Consider the following 21,324-nt stretch of genomic DNA (forward strand, 5'->3'; position numbering starts at 1 on the left):
TATAAGATATATTTAACTGATGATTTAATATTAGCTACACATATTTTGCATCTTAATGCCATTACAACAACTAATTTAGAGCTGAAAAATATCATGTAGGAAAATTTTGATTTTGAAAGTTCGTTACGTTTTGATATAAAAATGATGTCATATCTGCCAATTTCCCATAGCTTTATCCGAAATTTCTAAATAGCAGAATGAGACAATTACATATTGTAGCCCATTTAAAAGACATCAAAGACATTCGACAACTTTACTTAACATCTGTTAGGTATATGACGAATATTTTCAGAAACTTACGTAATAGAGAGGAGCCTCGGATGAACTTGAATTTGGTAGTCCAACTCTTGTTCAGGGTCCTTTGCTATGTTTTCACTTTAATATTGTCTAACTTATCATTGTTATTATTATTATTAAAATTATTATTATTATTTAAATTGGTGAATAGAAGAGTTGTAAACATTTTATGTTTTTAAATAAACTAAAAACATCGTTTGAGAAAAATATGGCTTATGGGTCGATTGACTTGTAGCTAACATATTTTCAGAATGGTAAATTGCAAAAAAATACGTTACTCACCTACAAATATCGTTTTTTATATATGAAATGAGATGAGACACATCAAATTAAAGATGAGTATATAGTTTTTTATGCCTACAAACCATTAAAATATAAACGTTATTGTTAAGTGTGCTGCCCATATATTTTTATTAAATGTACTAGTTCCAAAGAGATTGATGGTATCAAAAATATTCTTCCTCAGTACATTCAAAAAACCAACTTGCAATTACCTTATGTTATTATGTCACACTTACAGTTAAAATCATTCAGGAAAGAATAGACATAAGACGCAACGGGAAACAAAATTTAAGTTTTTATAGTAGTTTTTTGTCCAGGTTCTAATTTTAGAAATATAATGTATTTTAAAACCATTTTAATATATCATAAAACATATCCATACGAAAAACATATTCTATAACGTAAGCATTCGAATTTTTTTAAGCAGATTGATAAAAAATAATTCTAAAATTATTTATAATGCTAAAGTGATTATTTGAAAATAAAAATAGAACAAACTAATAATAATAATCAGCCGACGAGTTATAGAATAGATTTTTTAAGATTTTTTAATTAATTTTTCATTACACTACGCAGTTTGTCAATAAGCACAAACATATTATTATTTTGTCACATTTATCCTGAAGTATGTGAATCGTTCCTCACAACATTCGTATTATGTGCTATAACTGCTATACTATTTTCTAGAAGTCAATTCCACACAAACAGAAAGCCTTTTTTTTCGTCACCAGATTTTGTTAAATATCGATATCGGTAATCGTCTCATTAGTAACTCTAAAATCTTCTAACAGTTTTTTTTAGAGGTCTGGAGGAAATTTAAGAAAAAGTTACCACCCATGTAGCAAAAACATTTAATCTGAAAATTTTGTTGTTTATAATAGAACTTTATGGCCAATAAATTAATTACTTTTCTAACAAAAAATGGTTTCATTCAGTTTTTAAGGAACAATTATTATTGTTGCTAAAACTTAATTAATTTCTAACAAAATAAAAAGACTAATATCTAATAAAATGAGCAATCCTTGCCAAATTTTTCGAAAAGTAGTTAAATAATTCGTCCTAACCTGACGCGTATAACTAGTCTAGGGGCAGGCAGCTATTGGCTAATTGACTTCGAGGGATATAGAGCATATGCACGTGACTTAGCGATTTTCAACGTCATTGCTTGAAGGGTAATAAAAACAAAATCTCAAATTATAAAGGAATTACATACAGGGTGATTCATTAACATTGGGAAAGTCGAAAGCTGAAGATACTACACGTGAAATGGTGACGATTGGCGCAAACATGCCTTATCCGAAAGTTAATAGTTTCGGAAATACAGGGTGTTGAAAGTTAAAATTTTAAATCGTTTTTTTGCGATTATTCTGAAAATATGTAGGTTAGGAACTTGAAAATTTGTGAAACTATATTTTTTTAGGCGACGAATAAGATGCGTGTTGTAATTTCAGCATTGCTCATAGAGGGCGCCACTTACGACCAATTTTACCGAAAATTTAGTTAATAACTTTTTACCCTGTATGTCTAACATGAAACTTGATTCAAAACCTGAAAGAGCAATCATTTTTCCATTAATTATGTATTCTTGTTTCATTTCGGTATCTCGATCCGTTTTCGAGAAAAATCGATTTAACGAACACTATGTTTTGATAATATGAGAAATTAAAAGCGAAACAAACCAAGTGTTTCTTCGTGTTATTACAACAATTAACAATAAAACAAATAAAATACGTAATTATGATTTAAAGTAATTGTTCGAAGAATCCACCGTTGACACTGATACACTTTACACGTTTTCTGAGAGATCTTCGAGTTTGAAACAACATATTGGGATTGCGTCTGACTTCGTCGGCAGCGATTTGTATTCTTTGCCACAACTCTTCACACGAACCAATAGATTCTTCCAAATAGAAAAATGAAGAGGATTGAAGTCCGGACTTCTGGGTGGCCAAGTAAAAATGCTTCCACGGCTTGAAGAAGTTCCACTTTATTTAAGAAGAGACATGTGGTTCATGCACGACGGAGCTCCACCGCATTTTTCTTGGCCAGTGCGTGCATATTTAGATGCAGTTTTTCCAAATCGCTGGATTGGCCATGTAAGCATTTTTGCTTGGCCATCCAGAAGTCCGGACTTCAATCCTCTTGATTTTTCTATTTGGTCTCGAATGAAAGATATAGTTTACAAAGAATCTATTGGTTCGCGTGAAGAGTTGTGGCAAAGAATACAAATCGCTGCCAACGAAGTCAGACGCAATCCCAATATGTTGTTTCAAACTCGAAGATCTCTCAGAAAACGTGTAAAGTGTATCAGTGTCAACGGTGGATTCTTCGAACAATTACTTTAAATCATAATTACGTATTTTATTTGTTTTATTGTTAATTGTTGTAATAACACGAAGAAACACTTGGTTTGTTTCGCTTTTAATTTCTCGTATTATCAAAACATAGTGTTCGTTAAATCGATTTTTCTCGAAAACGGATCGAGATACCGAAATGAAACAAGAGTACATAATTAATGGAAAAATGATTGCTCTTTCAGGTTTTGAATCAAGTTTCATGTTAGACATACAGGGTAAAAAGTTATTAACTAAATTTTCGGTAAAATTGGTCGTAAGTGGCGCCCTCTATGAGCAATGCTGAAATTACAACACGCATCTTATTCGTCGCCTAAAAAAATATAGTTTCACAAATTTTCAAGTTCCTAACCTACATATTTTCAGAATAATCGCAAAAAAACGATTTAAAATTTTAACTTTCAACACCCTGTATTTCCGAAACTATCAACTTTCGGATAAGGCATGTTTGCGCCAATCGTCACCATTTCACGTGTAGTATCTTCAGCTTTCGACTTTCCCATTGTTAATGAATCACCCTGTATATGTAATTATTAATTATATTAATATTATATTAAATAGTTTTTGTATTCGTAGAACTTACGAGTATGTAGAACTATCATTAAAAAAAAATATTATAATATTAGCACATAGTTTCGGGATATACCATAATATTTTATTTTCATTGATATATCAAATTATTTCACTATTATTTGTTAATACGAGTATTTAATGGCATTTATCTTGTGTACCTACCCTCTTTGGATATGAGGTATCTGGTAATTTAAAACATTATTTTCGATGTTTACACTCGCTATCATTTAGCTTTCAGTACTGTGGTTAGGTCGGCTCGCCTCTCGATGATAGAAGATTTCAGTGATGATCAACAAGTAACCCTTTACTATACTCATCAGTCCAAATAGAGTGATATACTGCATCGTCTGACTCAGATGAGTGAAGAGGCTACTCAGCGAACTGAACTTTGAGCCAGAGCACTTACTATCTTTGATGATTTCTTTATAAAGCTGAAGACTTTGAAAAGTTATCCCTACTATTAGAACGTCCTGCTTCATCTTAGCTTTCTGGGTCAAACTAATTTTACAGCTTCTACCGAATAAATGGTACTTGAAGTGATTTTCACTAAGCGCGTTTCTCGAAGGATTGAAGGAGATGCGAGTAACAAAAGATGTTGATAACGAGATATAACTCGAGTCCGGTACTAATTTATTTGAGTCGTATATTGCAATCATATGAGCACTTGACACGAATTCGTTCTCGAAAAGTCAAGGAAATCACGCAAGTCCTTAAAATTGTAATTTATCCTTTCTTTTATTTACTATGCTTTTGTTTAGAATTAGATTGTAAAATTTTATTTTTAGTATTATTATTTGCCTAGCTTTACTGGCTTAATCAGTTTGTCTGCATATGTAGGCAATTCTGTTGGTATTATTTATTAATTGCTTGTACTTACATGCTTATGAACCATGTTTTTTTTTTAATATTTTTCAGCTGTACGAGGTTGTTGATCTCACTTAGTTTTCGTGTTATTGTCATTTGAGTGCAATGTGTTTAAGTCTTAGTGACGATTTCTGAAATGTGCGATTTTCTGGAACAACAATGCAATATAAAGTTTTTCGTGAATCTGGGGAAAATTTTCGCAGAAACATTTCAACTTTTGAAACAAGCTTACGAAGATGATGCTTTGAGACGCAATGGTTTTCACGATTTAAAAATGGCCATCAATCAATTGAGGATGATCCTCGACTAGGAAGGCCTTCGACTCCAATTGATGACTTCCACGTTTAGAAAGTCAAAGATCTGGTACGTTCAAATCGTCGATTGACTGCCATGAAATTTTGACTGAAAAAAGCAGTAAAATTTGTTCCTCATTTGATTACCGAACAAGAGAAAGAAAATCGTATGGACGTTTATCGGCAACTCCTTGAACAATCTAATCACGATGAAACATTCATTCTAAGGATCATAACGGGAGACGAAGCTGGGTTTACGGCTACGACATTCAAACAAAAATTCAATCATCACAATGGATTGGCAAAGGATCTTTCACTCTCCCACTCAAGGAAGTACGGCAGTCTCGATCCAATGTCAAAGTGAGGCTCACTGTTTTGTGTATTTTGAATTCATGCCTCAAGGTGAAACATTAAACCATGTGTACACCAAGAACTTATGGTTCCTGCACCATGACAATGCGTCCGCACACTCAACTTTGTCAATTCGTCAATTTAGTGGCAAAAATCAGATAACTGAACTCCCTAACCTTCCTTACTGGCCAGAACTGGTTCCTTGCGTTTTTTCTTATTTCCGTAATTAAAATCATTGCTGAAAGGACTATGTTAGACTATTGATGACATCGAAGCAATTTCATCACAGAAGTTAAAGGCCATTTCAAATGAAGCTATCCAGAACTGCTTCACGAAATGGAAACTCCGCTGGGGTAAGTGTGTGAATAGGGGAGTGGTGTCCTTTGATGAAGACAACAACCAATAATGTATAAAATAATATTTAAAAAAAATAAGTTCGGTTCTGAACAGACCTAGTAAAACAGTGCACGTTTATTGTTGAATTTCGGGAATTAAGTGATATTTCGAAATTCGTTTACGCATCTTGAAATTTACTTTGTATTCACTTGTCACGCTAAAGAGGCTACTGATGCATCTTTCGCATGTTATAGTGGAAAGTTCATTTTATTTAAACTAGTATTATGCTTTTTACATAAACATTCTGATAATCTAGTGATCAGTTTAAACTGTAGAAATTTTATATTGCTAGAAACGGTTTTAATTTTTTAACTACATACATATTTGTTCAGTATTATTAAAAATATTAAAATTATAAGAAAATTGTGATAAAAGGAAATAATGTCCATTAATTTATAAAATGAGCTAATGCAAAAGATACAAGACAATCATGTGTCAGTTGAATCCAAAATATTTTTTTAATTTTTACTATTTTTCAAATAATAAGCCGAAATGGTATTTTTTGAAGCTTTTTTACTAAACTAATTACTTTGCTGCAATTAATGACAGTTATCACTAAAACTGTTTAAAAAAAGTGGTACATAGTTTATTTTTTTCGATCCCATTTGAAATTAGTAGATATATATGATAAAATAATTGTTTCTGAATAACTAGTCTTAGAAACTTTTTGAGATATCTTTTCGTATTAGGTAATTCCCTGCCACTCTTGCCAGCCCTAGTTGTAAGTTTATTTAACAGTTTCTAACGATGAAGATACGGTTGTCCTTATTCATATTTATCAAAATATAACAAATCCTTTGATGTTGATACTAAGTATAGAAAAAATAAAAACGAATTTTAAATGCCGCTTCACTTCCTTGTATTTATCGGCTCAGTGTAGACATACATTTATTCTTATTCTGTTCTAAATTAAACTCAGTATAAACACAGATGTGAGATTAAGTAATATGTTAGTGTACAGTCGTTAAATATAAAACTCATAACACTGTCGTTGTTTGAATGACTTCTGTAATATATTTATTTTTAGAGATCATATCATTCCGTCTGTGCTAATTTGCTAATTGTATTAGTATATTATTCTGTCAAAAATAGGTTTGAAATTAATTTTACTATCAGTTGAAGAAGTTAACGTTACTCTCAATTGAAACAACTACCGATAACGAATAGAAGATTACAGAATAATCGAAATGTTTGAATATAAAGATAGAAATATTAGTCAACTAGAGAGCAATGTTCTGTGAGTAAGGGTAATAAAGACAATTAGAGAGAAAGATATATTTCTATTTCTAGTAGTTTTGATAAATTTTAATGGTCTAAATTAAAAGCTGCAGTAAAAGATGACATGTATTTACAGCACTATTAATTAATAAAAAAAAACACTAAAATTATAAAAAATAAGCAATCAGCATTATAGAATTATGAAATATTAGAAAGACAGTATGCCTGGGGTTTAAGAGGTAGTTATTGCGCATTTTTTGACACGCAATTAAGAATTTTACGTTCATCATTGGCGCGCGTACGGGTAATAATCTCAATTTTTTTAAAGAAAAAAATGGTACGCCACTGAGATATTACAAATTAAAAATCATTTTTGAATTCCTCGTTCAATTTGTGACAAAAAATCTCTCTTGCCTTTTCTTCGTATGGGGCGCCGTTTTGATGCAAAAAAATAAAACATCTTAACGCGTATTTTTTATTTCTTTAATACATTACCTAGTAGGCTACTGTCAACATTTGTCTGTTAAATACGAATATTTTTAAGAAATGTCAAATTAGCGTTTCGTCATTATTAATTTATTAAGCTTTTAGTTTGCTATAACATTAGTGTTAATAAGTAATTAATTTTTCTTTTATCGAAAAGAATGGAAAATTTTACAAATGCGGAATTGTCAGACATGCATTTTGTCTATGGTCGAAGTAATGGAAATGGTCGGCAAGCTCGACGATTGTATGCTGAGTTGTATCCAGGACGTAGGGTACCTCATCACACAATATTTGCTCGTCTTCATCAACGTTTGCGCGAAAATGGTTCATTTAAGAAACAAACGGTTGACTGTGGGCGCCCTCGAGAAGTACGAACTGTGCAACTAGAAGAAGCAGTTCTCGAGTTAATTGCGGAGTCACCTGAAACAAGTACTCGAAAAATTGCCAACATATTGAATGTAAGCAACTTCACTGTATTTAAAATTCTTAAAGAACAGCAATTGTATCCGTTTCATATTGAACGTGTGCAAGCTCTACTACCTAGAGACTTTTTTCCGCGCCTATTTTTTTGCCAATGGATTAATCATCAAATCGCTCAAATTCCTAATTTTTTAAATGCCGTTTTGTTTACTGACGAGGCTACTTTTGGACGACAGTGTATACGAAATTTCCATAACAATCACTTATGGGCTGAGGAAAACCCCCATGGAATCTTTGAAGCTCATTTTCAGCATCAGTTTTCCGTAAATGTATGGCTTGGGGTAATTGATGATCATTTAATCGGTCCATATTTCCTCCCACAACGACTAACAGGCGAATCTTATCTTAATTTCCTACAGGAAGAGTTACCTGTTCTTCTTGAAGAAATTCCTCTACAGCTGAGACAACACCTATGGTACATGCATGATGGTGCACCAGCCCATTTTAGCATTAATGTACGTAATCACTTAGACACAGTATATCCAAATCGTTGGATAGGTAGGGGAGGTACGGAACATTGGCCTGCTCGATCGCCGGATTTAAATCCTCTTGATTTTTGCATTTGGGGTTTTCTTAAGTCATTAGTTTATTCCACTCCCGTTGAAAATGTTGATGACCTGAGGAATCGAATTATAGTCGGCTGTGAGACAATAAGAAATATACCAGGAATATTTGCGCGAATACGACAATCAATGAGGCGAAGAGTTGAATCTTGTGTCACGTCTGAGGGAGGTCATTTTGAACATTTGTTGTAGCTTTGCGCCTTTTCAAAATTTTATTAGTGTTATTTTCTGTTATTGTTCTGGTTTAATGTTATTGTATTAGATAGTTCTTGATAATGTATTAAAGAAATAAAAAATACGCGTTAAGATGTTTTATTTTTTTGCATCAAAACGGCGCCCCATACGAAGAAAAGGCAAGAGAGATTTTTTGTCACAAATTGAACGAGGAATTCAAAAATGATTTTTAATTTGTAATATCTCAGTGGCGTACCATTTTTTTCTTTAAAAAAATTGAGATTATTACCCGTACGCGCGCCAATGATGAACATAAAATTCTTAATTGCGTGTCAAAAAATGCGCAATAACTACCTCTTAAAACCCACCAAATTTCATTTGCACATCTCGACCGGTTTCAGAGCAATAAATTAAATCGTCAGTTTTTAAGAAAAACTTTGACACCCCGTATCTCGGAAAACGAATCATTTGCGGACATACGTTTATAAGCAAACTGCCATTATTTTCTCATGTAGAATCACCCCCTGAAATTTGTCGCACTTATTTACTAACACCCTGTATATTGGGTGGGGCATTTACCTTGAGACAAAATAATATCTCGGTTGGACTCGATTATTTCGAAAAAAGTTTCAGACAAAAATCGTAGAGCACCGAGGGGGTCATTTAAAGGTCCATATTACGACTTCCGGTCTAGACCGGAAGTGGTGATTTTGGAGCGGAAGTTGATTTTTTAAATGGGAACACCCATTTTTTACCACGGATTGCGATTGAAGAACGAAAAACAAATTTTTTTTTCTCATAAATGGCCATAAAAAAAAACAAAAAAAAACAAGAATCTTGAGGCAACGGAGTATCTTGTTGGGAGCACTTAAAAAAAAAGGTTTCATACAAAAATTGTAGGGTGAAAAGGAGGCCATCTTGACATGATCTTGAAAATGACCTTGACTGAATGACTTCAAGGTCGTTTGAAGATCAAATTCAAAATTTCAAATGGGACACTCTTTTTTGACCTCGGGAATTACTAGAGCGGGAAATTTTACAATAATATATGAACTTAACTTCAAGAACAAGATCAGATATCAAGTCATTTTAAGGTCGAAAAACTATATAATTATTAACTACTTTTAGCAGTAGTTTTTTTATTCCCAATGGGGTGCTTGTTTTCGGTGAAATGAAGAATTTCTTCAGTTTTTTTAAGGTTTTTATGATTTGCTGAAGAAATTTTGAATTTGATGTTCAAACGACCTTGAAGTCAAGGTAAAGGTCATGTCAAGATAGCCCCCTTTTTACCCTGCAACTTTTGTATGAAACATTTTTTTTTAAACAGTGATGCCAACAAGCTCAAGATTCTTGTTTCTTTTTTTGTTTTTATGGCCATTTTATGGCCAAAATATGAGTTAAATCGAAAAAATTATGAAAACAAAAGACTCTTTTCGTTTTTCAATCGAAATCCGTGGTAAAAAATGGGTGTTTCCATTTGAAAAAATCAACTTCCGGTCTAAAAACACAATTTCCGGTCCAGAACGGAAGTCGTAATATGGACCTTTCAATGGCCCCCTTGGTGCCCTATGACTTTTGCCCGAATCTTTTTTCGAAATAATCAAGTCTAACCGAGATATTATAAGGGTGTCCCACCGGGAACTGCGTCATTTGAAAATTTGGCAACATGGCAATGTCCCTAGAGCGAACACAATTAAAACATCGACACCAACTTCTTTATTTTAAATGGGATACCCTATATATTATTGCATTTTCGGATTCTACATGAAATGTGAGGATCGCTTTATTAAGTATTCCCTTTATCTAGGAGTTCTAGATTTTGAGATATTAATTTTTATAGAAACAATTTGACAGATGTAAGGGTCCGCGGAGATGCTGCTAACTTTTCAAGAGCGTGATATCAAGCGGATTTTTGGTACCTGTAAAAGGTATAGGTAACGCTAAATTATGGTATGTCAATAAATTAAAACATTTAATACTATTATAATATACTGTTTCATTTTTGCCGTTACATTTTAATAACCTCAAAAAGATATAACTTTGTTAACTTAAATTGAACACCCTATATTTTTTTACCCTGTCATATGCAGATTGAACCTTCCTTTTAAGTCATATAAGTATTGTTGGGGTTGGCATTACTGTTTTTAGAGATATTTGCAATGCTCTATTTTTTGGACACTTTTTCTCGTAGCAGACCTGTTGTCATATTAGCCATGACCAGAAACACTCCAAAACATTTAAAATAACTTGACATTTGTCAAGTTTGTCTAAGGTATAACTGTTTGAAGTTATCAAAATGTAACAGCAAAAATGAAACACCCATTACTAAATGTTTTAATTTATTGGTATGCCATAATGTAATGTTACCTATGCCCTTTACAGGTACCTACCAAAAATTCTCTTACGTCGCGCTCCTGAAAAGAGAGAGAGACTAGCATCTCCGCGGACTATTACATCTGTCAATTTTTTTCTTTATAAATTAATATCTCAAATTCTATAACTCGTAGGTATAGGGGATATTTAATAAAGTGACCCTCAAATTTCACGTAGAATTCGAAAATGCAATAATATATAGGGTGTTCAATTTAAAATAACGAAGTTGGTGTCTACCTCCGGTATAACCGAAAGTGCTGGAAAGTTCTAGATATTTTAGTTGTGTTCGGTAGATTTTTTCTAGATAAGACTTTTTAATTCATATCGGCACGATAGTTCAATCTCAAATTAGATTCTTGGTGGTAAGACTATTATGAATTTAAAAATTAAAGTGTAGAAAAGAAAAATTGAACATTTAAATCAAAACATGTATATTGTATATTAAAGAAATTGTTCTATACAGAGTGGTCACTTTTAAGATGTACACCATTAGTGTCTCCTGAGATAGAAGATATATAGGGTTAGTTAAATTACAAAAACGAATTTTCAACTTATATCGCAACTTACCTCCAATTTATTTTCATAATTTAAAATCGCATGAAAATATGCACTTTTTTTGTAATTTAACCAACCCTACTATATATCTTCTATGTTCAGGAAATACTAATGGTGTACACCTTAAAAGTGACCTGTATAGGGTTCTCCACTTAAGACACTTTCGCATTCATATTTTTTTTTCTAAGGCTGTCCTGTATTCGAGGGCGGTAAAAAGAAGTAAATCTGCTTTCACAACTAACTTAATTAGTTCCATCTTAAAAAAAAATATTGGACAAACATTAAAAAATTATAGGTAGGGCGTTTCTTTTAAAAATAATCCATAATCAGCGTTCTTTCCTTAAAACTGTGGTTATAGTAATAAAAACTGTTTTAAAATAAAGTTCAATTCTTTTAAGATGATAGTTTTGTTTATAAATCATGATGTCATAGTTAAAACAAATATTTGTGCCGCAGCAGTTTAACTTATAACTTAATTCTGGCTATTGACATATGATAATATTTTATCATGAAATTCCACAAAGCAAGTTATAATAACTAACAACGCCGACACGAATAGGTACCTAAACCTATAATATTACAGGTACATAATAATATATGCACCTATGCACGTGCAAGGTTTTTGACCTGCCCTAGATTAAGAATTTCATAAACTTATATCCCAACTTTGACATATCACTAGAATATATTATTTTATATTATTATGACTTTTGAATGAACTAAAATATTTCTTTTATAACTTTATTTTGAAAGTATTACCTTAAATCGAATAAATTAAAAATTGTTTCTAAAAACGCAATGCTAAATAAAAATGTAGAAGTAGTAAGATTTTTCTATCCTATGGGATATGGTTCATCTAACGCTTCCTAAAAATGATGACATGATTTTCCTTTGATAAAAGATCGACAATTTTTTGCTTTATTTTGCATCGAATACGATTCTACTATAGTTACTTATTGGTGATATAGTTCAATGGGGCATATACCCATAGAGCAGTTCTTTCCAGCGAATCTTGTCTATAAGGCAGATATCTTCCGCACACTGAACTTTCTGGTATCGAAGAACATTGTTTGAATGTAGCTGACAGTAAGTAAAAATACTATAGAAAATAATAAGTTGTAGGTATATAAAAATCAAATAGGTCTAATCAAAATTATGAACAATTTTAAAACTTTTAGGGTATCTAATCACAATAAAACAAATTTGAGTTGGGCATTTAAGAACTGATTATCAGTTGGTTTTTAAATGTCTAATACACCATATTAGTCCAGGAGTATTAAGCCCAACACCTTCCAGATGTTGCTGTTGCTCGATGCAGTTTAGATATTAGTGAAAATTGCTTATCTAACGGTTCTTGAACAATCGCACGATACTAAAAGCAAAATTTCTGATAAAACACCTTGTATTTCGGTAAGAAGTGACATTTTACTAAGGCATATTTTGTTCAATTGTTTTATTTTGACGTCATCTACCTGCTCTGTGTCTCATTTAGACTGGGATACGCGGTATGTAGCGCACATTTTCTAAAAAAACTTTCTACTTTAAAATACAATAAAAGAGTGTTTAATAAAAGCAACTATATTAATATATAGAAAGCTTGTATGTAATACATCTTATTTAGTGAAAAAAAAAACATTACTAGTGCAATTGTTTGTTATGAAATTTGCTACAAGAAGGAAATGTTTTGATACTCACGCAAGTCATATTTATGTTGCTAAATAGTCAAAATAGCGTAAAAAAGTGACGAATATAGAGGTAATTTTGAAGCATTCAACTAATATGTAAGAACGTCTCCAATTTTACTATAAATGTGGATTTAACTACTTTAAGGTATTACAAAACGAAATCACAAAACCCGATCCAATTTTTACATATACTTGGACCACTTAACTATTCCATATTATCATTATATAAGATTTAATAACTTTTGGAGCGATTTTAAAAGTGCGAAAAATGTTGACTTTATAAGCAAATAATTTCGTGAAGCGGTTTTGCGTGTTGGAAAATATATCACAGTACTAAAAGACGCTTAACTTAAAACTTCCATATGTGTTTTTATAAATATTATTGCATGTGAACTTTTTGTAGGAAAATTCAATGAATATCGCCAAGCCGACCATCTGAGCGGCAAAACCGTTGGGGAGGGGATGAATTACAAAACTGAAATCGTGCGTTCAAAACGAGCGCGTAATATTTCGGCTTCTATGGCGTTTTGATGTTTTTTTTTAAATCGATATAGCAAAATGAGAGTAGTTCAATTATCAAGATTTTATTAAAATGTATTATCTATATTTTCAATGTATATATAATTTTCGAGCGATTTTCACTAATCCATGCCAATATGTAGTGCTCCTGGACTATATGTAACTGTAGCAACCATAATTACAGGTTTATATTGTTAAAGTGACAAAATCTATAAATATTTTTCAAAATTAATTTAATTAATTTATTAATTATTAATTTAATTTAATTAATCACTTTACTTGACCTATACGAAGAGACAATTATTACTAAATGAAGATCATCTCAACAATATCTTAAATCAAACAAATTTATTAATTATTATTAATAACTGAACTTATATATTTCTGAACTTAATTTCAAAACTAATTTAATATTTTTTTCACAAATAGTATTTCGTATCAATTAAACTCAACCAAGATTGTTGTACATATTCATGCATATAAAAACAAAATAATTGGTATAGTTTCATAAGTCCTTATTGGGTAACGATATGACTTCGTATACTACGATGCACCTGTAGATAAAAGATAAGTTTCAAAAAATTTAATGTTTCTTGAGAAATTTTATATACAATTGAGAGATATAAATATCTATGTTTTTAAAATTAATTTAAAGAATTAACTTAATCATGCTCAGTGGAACATCAGAGTTTAGAAATTATAAATCCTTCATAATGTATTCAAATAATACTATATCACCCCCTCTAACACACAAGTCTCAGAATTTTGAATTTCTTAGCAATCAGAATTAGAGGTAGCTATATTTTATTTATTTATTATTACTATGATGAGTATGTAATAATTAAATATGCTTTTATAACACGTAAACAAAAAATTCTGAATGAAGTATATTGTTTCACAAACAGTATAAAGAATAAATATGTAAGTCAGCACAAGATTAATAATACGTACAAAATTTTGCCGATATTGTATGTATTATTTTAAATATATATTGCTTGTTACTTACTATAATCTTGTACACATCTAACTACTATTTTCAAACATTCAACGTGCTCCTCAAAGGTACCTACCTGAGGCCTTCTAAAATTATCGTAACACTTAGTCCCTTTATTGCCTAAGACCGGAGTATCTTGACTGTTACCAGTGTTTATAGTAAATATTAGAACGACGCTAAAAGTTTTTAAAAGAATCATGTTTTACTGTACGCACTACAACTATCACAAAATCACCAGAGAAGTGTAGATTTCCTTTTCCTTTTAGCCTTAGGTACACATTTCAAAATTTCCAGATTTAAAAAATATAAGTTATGTGAAATAAATGCTGTCCGCACATACACGCTCACGCATTATCGCACAGCCGATTTCACTCACCCACTGCCAGACACTGGTGCTATGCCTACTGAACTACCAGACGCTAACGCAGCAAAACTTGGGAAGCTGTATGATCTCCAGATGCCTGCTGTGACCCAACAGTAAACACTTGTGTAAAGATCCGTTGCTGACTGAAATGTACAGGGTTGCATTTAGGGGTGACATCCGTTTTCTCCCTTCATGATATGTCCTCCAAGAAATATTTTCGATAATACTTAGTTTTACTTCATCTAAACGCGACATTATCTTTGCCGACTAAATGAACTGTCATCAGAAGAAATAAGATACTGCAATATATTACAATTTTCTTTATATTTAGATAAGTTGCTTTTAATAAACATTATTTTATTGTATTGTAAAATAGGGTACTTTCAACATGAATTTTCCATTAACGTTTTGTGTGGAATTATTGGAAATTGCTTACTCGGATCCTGGAAGAACTAATGCACGATGTACCACTAAACTTGATTTATAGACGACATGGCTAGGTCATTTTCACAATCAAATTGGTTCTTATTTAAATGCGCATATTCTACAGCGCCGGATTGGCCGTGGTAGCAAATTCCTGTGGCCACCACGCAGTCCCGATTTAAACCCCTCCATTTTTTCTTATGGCGTTAGGCGAAATTTAACTAAACCTCTAAGAAAACCTACCGACATAAATGGGGAACATTGTGAAAATTTATCAGATTAAATACGCGAGTTAAAAAATATATTGGGACACTCTGTACAAGGAGTTCGATATAAAATCCATATTTTTTTGTTTTAGAAAATGTCTCAAATTGTTAAATAATGTTTGTACAGGGTATCACAAAATTAATGGTAAAAAATGAAATGCTGAAATATCGATAGCCTCATTAGATAAACGACAGGTGGATTGGTAGAAGGGGATCATTAATTTAACTACCTGAATTTCCGAAGAGTAATCCACTTGACTTTTCTGTTTGGTGTTATTTCAAGTCACTTGTTTACTCAGAACAAATACCAAAAATTGAGATACTCCGACAAAAGGGTTAGAGCCACTTTCATTATTTGCTATAAAACTTAATCTTAAGTAAATAAACGAAATTTGAGTGAAAAATGTTATTTAATCAGTGGTAATTTTGTATATCGCAATACAATTTACCACGTGAAACAATGTTTATTTATGAAACTGTGAGAAATTTATATATCTTCATATTTTTCTTTTCCATATGTATCCAAAAAACAATCAAATTTTGCATCAGTTATTAAAGATGCAGGAGATTCGAAATATTTAAGTTATTGAATTCGAAATTTTTGAAAAAGTGGGTTCATGATTTCGAATATTTCAAAGTTCGGCGTACAACACAAGAGACTTCTTATAAAAACATATGTCTCTTAGTAGTCAAAATAATAAAAACCTTTCTAGCTGAAATGAACCTTGAAATTATAAATCTTTGTCTCCCAGTCATTAGAACAAGATATTTTAAATTAAATATGTTGAATTACGAAACATTGTGGACATGAAGTGTGGTACACAAAGTCATATTGATATTGTAAGGGAAAACTCAGTGTATTCAATGTATGCATATGTATACACACCGGTTAAAAAACAAATTTAATCTTATGCCAGACCAAAACGTGTTCTAAAAACACTTTTGACATGTACTGGTCAAATTGAAGTCAAATCATTTTTAATAAGAGAGTTATATGGACATTTGAAGATACTAATGTGTATAATGTATACAATTTATGGGCAGATGTCAATAAATCAATGGTGACATGGTGACAAAAAATGTGATAAAATGAGTAAATAAATGTGATAATTTGAAATATATCATAAATATGCAAAGATGTTCGACTTCGATTAAGAAAAGTTACATGGTATGTCTGTTCAACTAAGTAAAGGCAAAGATGCATTTAATTTTTATACAATTATTGTGCTAATCAGTGGCAGAGATATTGAGAAATATGTATTCTCACAGATTCTCAAAATTTCAACGTCACTACAAAAATAATAGATCGATCATTACTCGTTTCCTTAAGGGGTAAGACCTCTGTATAATTTTCAAAAAATCAATTTTTTTTTATTTAAAGGATGCTTTACACCTTCCAGAATAAGAAGAAAAAGTTTTATGCATGTACAAAAGTTTCTTTGAAATTCAGGGCTTTCCCAAGTGCTTCGGACTACTCCGAAACGACTACCTACGGCTAATGGACACCTGCTGGAAGGGTACGGTAATGGGGTAATGACTTTTGATTAGTGACTTCACTAATCCACTAACAGATGTTGGAGTTCGTGTCCAATTAGAAGCTCCAAATTTTGACCATAAATAACAGTACTAAGAGAAGTTGATATTAACATTATTTATTGACAAATGATTGCTCCTTTTTTTTAAAGAAATTTCGTATTTCTCTAATCATACACATGAAGATTAAGAGCAAATGTGTAGTTTTTTTCCAAATTCAAAGCGTCAATTGCATGCAGAGCACCTCAACTTCAACATACCTCGCGAGAATGGCTCCGTCGTCATTTTGTACTATTTACGAATAAATATATATTTTTCTGGAACACTGTCATTTTTTCCTTCCATTAAAAAAAAATTGCAAAAAATTGCTTTATTTCAGAATTTTACAGTGGTGTTGCCCCTTAAATAAAACCGTTTTTCTTTGAAATGTGATTGAGAACTTCTTCGATTTTTTTGTGAGGGTGTCTCCCAGTACCTCTGCCACTAGTTGACAAAATTACATACAAATTCAGTGAATTTTTACATTTATTAAGATAAGTCGCCATCCCAAATTTGATGAATCTACGTCAAATATATTTGAAGGTATTTGCTTATTTGAAGATTTTACAGAAAAACCCATAACTAGCAAATGAAGCAGCCTTGGCGCAATTATCATATTTTTTGCCTCAAGATTATCTGGTAGCTTGTATGCTCCTTCATTTACCTACATCCTGTATTTAATGTCACTTATTTAAGAGTGCTTCAGTGTTCCAGCTATGTAGGTTATAATCAACTTCTAAAAAAAAAGAAACATCAAATTTCAATTTGTCCTTGTTTCTTACAAAAAGCAGATGTTTATTATTATATGGGCATATTCCAAGTAGAAATTGAGCAACACTCCAAATTCAACATCTTGTTAAGTCAGATCCACTTTCTTGGGACCAAGTATAGGTAAATATTTTACATTATTATATAATATACATACCTGAAATAAACAGTCATTCATCCAATACCTCTTCTCTTACAAAGAAAAGCAGTAAACGAAGGTATCCAGCCTTTGTCATATTAACAACAAGATATTCTTCAGTTTACCTTGATGATCATTGGCTACATATTTTATTCGATTGATCCAATTTTATATTACAAATAAATCATAAGGGTAAGTTCCAATTTAAACTTTTTCAAGTTCACTCTTTTGCAAATCAAATTCAGTCTTCTACAAAACATATTCTCCCTTTTGCCCATAAAATTCAACCTATACATATTAATCTTTACACAAATGCCGTTCTTCTACAAAAAAAAGTTTAGTAACTGAACGATGATATGTATAACAGTCAAATGATTGGCTGTTTCAAGTATATATCGTTCGTAAAACATTATATTTATGTTTTGTTTCAAATATGGTGAATTTGACTTGCAAAAACTTACATTTAGAATGCACAACCTGGACAGATTGGATCACATAAAATATATAAATATTCCTATATTATGCGATCTATGATTGTCACTGATCATTTCATCATAACTTTTTCGTGTTTATCAGAATACATGAAAATTAAGTTACATATAAATAAATTATTTGCTTCACATTACCATTTATTTTAAAACATAATTTCAATATCATTTAGAAAAATATTTTAGTAACATTAAATTATCTTATACAAAATTAAAAATCAGGGAAAACATATTCAGTTAAAGTACAGTGATTTTAGAAAATACAACTTTCCTAAAAATGTAACTGTCTTAGCAAATAGTAGTAAAAAAAATAGTAGTAAATTATATGTAAATACTAAGTATCAACTTGTTCATGGTAATTACAAAACATATACGTTCGTTATAAGTAGGTATTAAGATATATCTCTATAAAATAGCACATTTATTCTGTTATTACTTACCTAATAATAACAAATTAAAAAATATGTCTTAAGTCAGTTTGAGTTTTGAGCATGAAAAGAGTAAGATTTTCGAAACGCGAATGCTAATGTATTAGAAATGTTGTGTCAACAAGAATGATCTATTTTTTCAGTAAGAGATATTTCTTGTTAAACAAAACCAAATTTGTAAAATCAAAATCTCAACTAATCATTTTGTAGTAAAGGACTATTTAAAAAAATATTTTCAATGTGTAGTCAAAATTCCCATTTGCGAAAAACATGTTACTTTCCATATTTTTTACATAAATAGTTACCTACTTCAACACTTACTTGGGTGAATTTTCACATGACCACCCAGTAGTTATCTACTTCTTAATATCACTGTTATAAAATTCAAAATCCACAACTTTTAATATCAAAACGGTCTAAATACAAGTAATAAATAACTAGATAATAGTCAACCAGAGCGATTAAGCTTTAGAACTTTTTTGGGTGGGTCAAACATGATAATCTCTAACACGACATTTTATTGCCCTAAATTTCGACAGTAATAATAAATAATGGATTTATTGTCAAACAATGTCCGGTTTGTAAATTGTACTTTACATTTTTATATCATATAAATTATATTACCGTATGTTAGAGTAGGGAACTAGGTAATTTAAAAGCATTTCATGTCAATAAATAAGTTTTATTTACCTACAGAATAAAGGTAATAAATGTAGTAGGTATATAATAAAAATAACGTTCCAACAAATCATTGGATATTATTCATTATGTTTATCTGATAGTAGATATTATTCATTATGTTTATCTGATAGTACATGAAAATGTAGATATTACGTAAAATACGTAGTATTTCCTAATTGTATGTGGAAAATATGGTATGTTCTTTGACTCTAATTAGTATTTAAAATAAAGTTAATTGCCATAGATCATAATTTGAAAAAAGGAAATGCAACTCCCCCGCATACCAGTGATACATGGGAACACATGGTAGTATTTGTCGTTTCTGCAATGTAAAATTTCAATCAAATTTCACTCAATTTTATTCAATAATGTATCTGTCCACACCCGATTGAGTGAAATTTTCACTCTATTAGTATGAGTACAACTGACTGAAACTACTGCATGAGTTTTACTCAAATCCGAGTTATTCGCAGGGAAGATTATCGAGCTTCGTGCACGTGGAGACTTTTGATCTGGACACCGAAAGGAACAACATATCCAAAATTCGGCCGATTTCACCGAAAGCCAATTTCCATTTGATTTGTGAGGGGTCCTTTGTAAAATATGTAACTCTCAAATTAATTTTTTAAATTTCACCCGTCTTAGAAAGGTTTACTCGAATTACAGTTCACCCCTGACGTAAATGAACAGTCCTATATGAAGGTATTATTTTTCTGTAACTTTCTTTGTTACTGGTTTTTGGCCTTCTGGCTATTTTCTTCCATTCCCATTAATATACATTAATGAAACCATTTAGTTTATTAATATTTCTCATGTTCCTTTAACATGAAGCCTCAATTCATGACATACTTTTATCAAATTTTCTTTTAAAATCTTTTTTCTTTATGTTACTGTTAAATTGTTAGATTCTACGAGGCCCAACTAAAGTTCTATATGTTTTCTGTTTATCTTCTTGTTTAACAATTTAAAAGACTATTTATCCACATGGTAGAAGATACTACTGTGTGCCAAAAATAAAGTGAATTACTTATTTAAAATTCGCGGGTATTATGAAAGCATACAATTAGTTTTTTGTAGGTTGGTAGTACTGTCCTTGATATCTATGCATACGAAAATGAGTTTATCGATTTTTTTAAGCGAATTGGCATTAAATTTTGTTTGAATATTCTGCCGCGGAAACGTTGAGGATATCACAGAAGACCTTTAGTGATGAGGTTGTGTCGCAAAAAATTTTTTACAACTCGTACAAAGACTAAACAAGGCAGAAAAAGCGTGAAGGACGAGCAGCGTCTCGAACGACCATCAACGTCAACTGATGAACAACACGTTAATCAAATCAAAGATCTTGTACTCGAAAACCGTCAATTAACAATAAAAGACCTTATTGAATAGTGCTGGCATTTCAAAAGGTTTGGTAAATACCATTTTAAAAGATTTGTTGTACCTTAGACGCGTCAAATCTCTTTTGGTTCCAAAAACACTAAACATTTTGGAAAAACAGCATCGCGTTGACATCTGCGACAATGATTTCTGACTACCAAGACGTCATGAAACGCATCATTACTGGAGACGAGTCTTGGATCTACGCTGACGACCCGGAAACAGCATATCAATCGAGTGAATATCGTGCAAAAGGTGAACCAAGACCGAAAAAACCACGCCAATGTCAGTAAAAAATCAAGGTCATGTTGACAGTTTTCTTTTATTATCGTGGCGTAGTGCACTATGGATTTCTCCT

At 31.4% G+C, this 21,324-nt stretch overlaps 1 protein-coding gene across 1 annotated transcript in view; it reads right to left on the bottom strand.

The window, feature by feature from the left end:
- The window catches only part of LOC108905811 (laminin subunit gamma-1), an 85,756-nt gene extending 70,877 nt beyond the window's left edge, over positions 1–14,879 (bottom strand). The window contains exon 1 of the mRNA XM_018708836.1: positions 14,534–14,879. Coding sequence (XP_018564352.1) covers positions 14,534–14,656 — 123 coding nt within the window. The 5' untranslated portion in view covers positions 14,657–14,879. The remainder of the gene's footprint in view (positions 1–14,533) is intronic.
- Between the last annotated feature and the right edge of the window lie 6,445 nt (positions 14,880–21,324).

This window comes from Anoplophora glabripennis, unplaced genomic scaffold (assembly GCF_000390285.2).
Source record: "Anoplophora glabripennis isolate ALB-LARVAE unplaced genomic scaffold, Agla_2.0 scaffold191, whole genome shotgun sequence".
NCBI lineage: Eukaryota > Metazoa > Arthropoda > Insecta > Coleoptera > Cerambycidae > Anoplophora > Anoplophora glabripennis.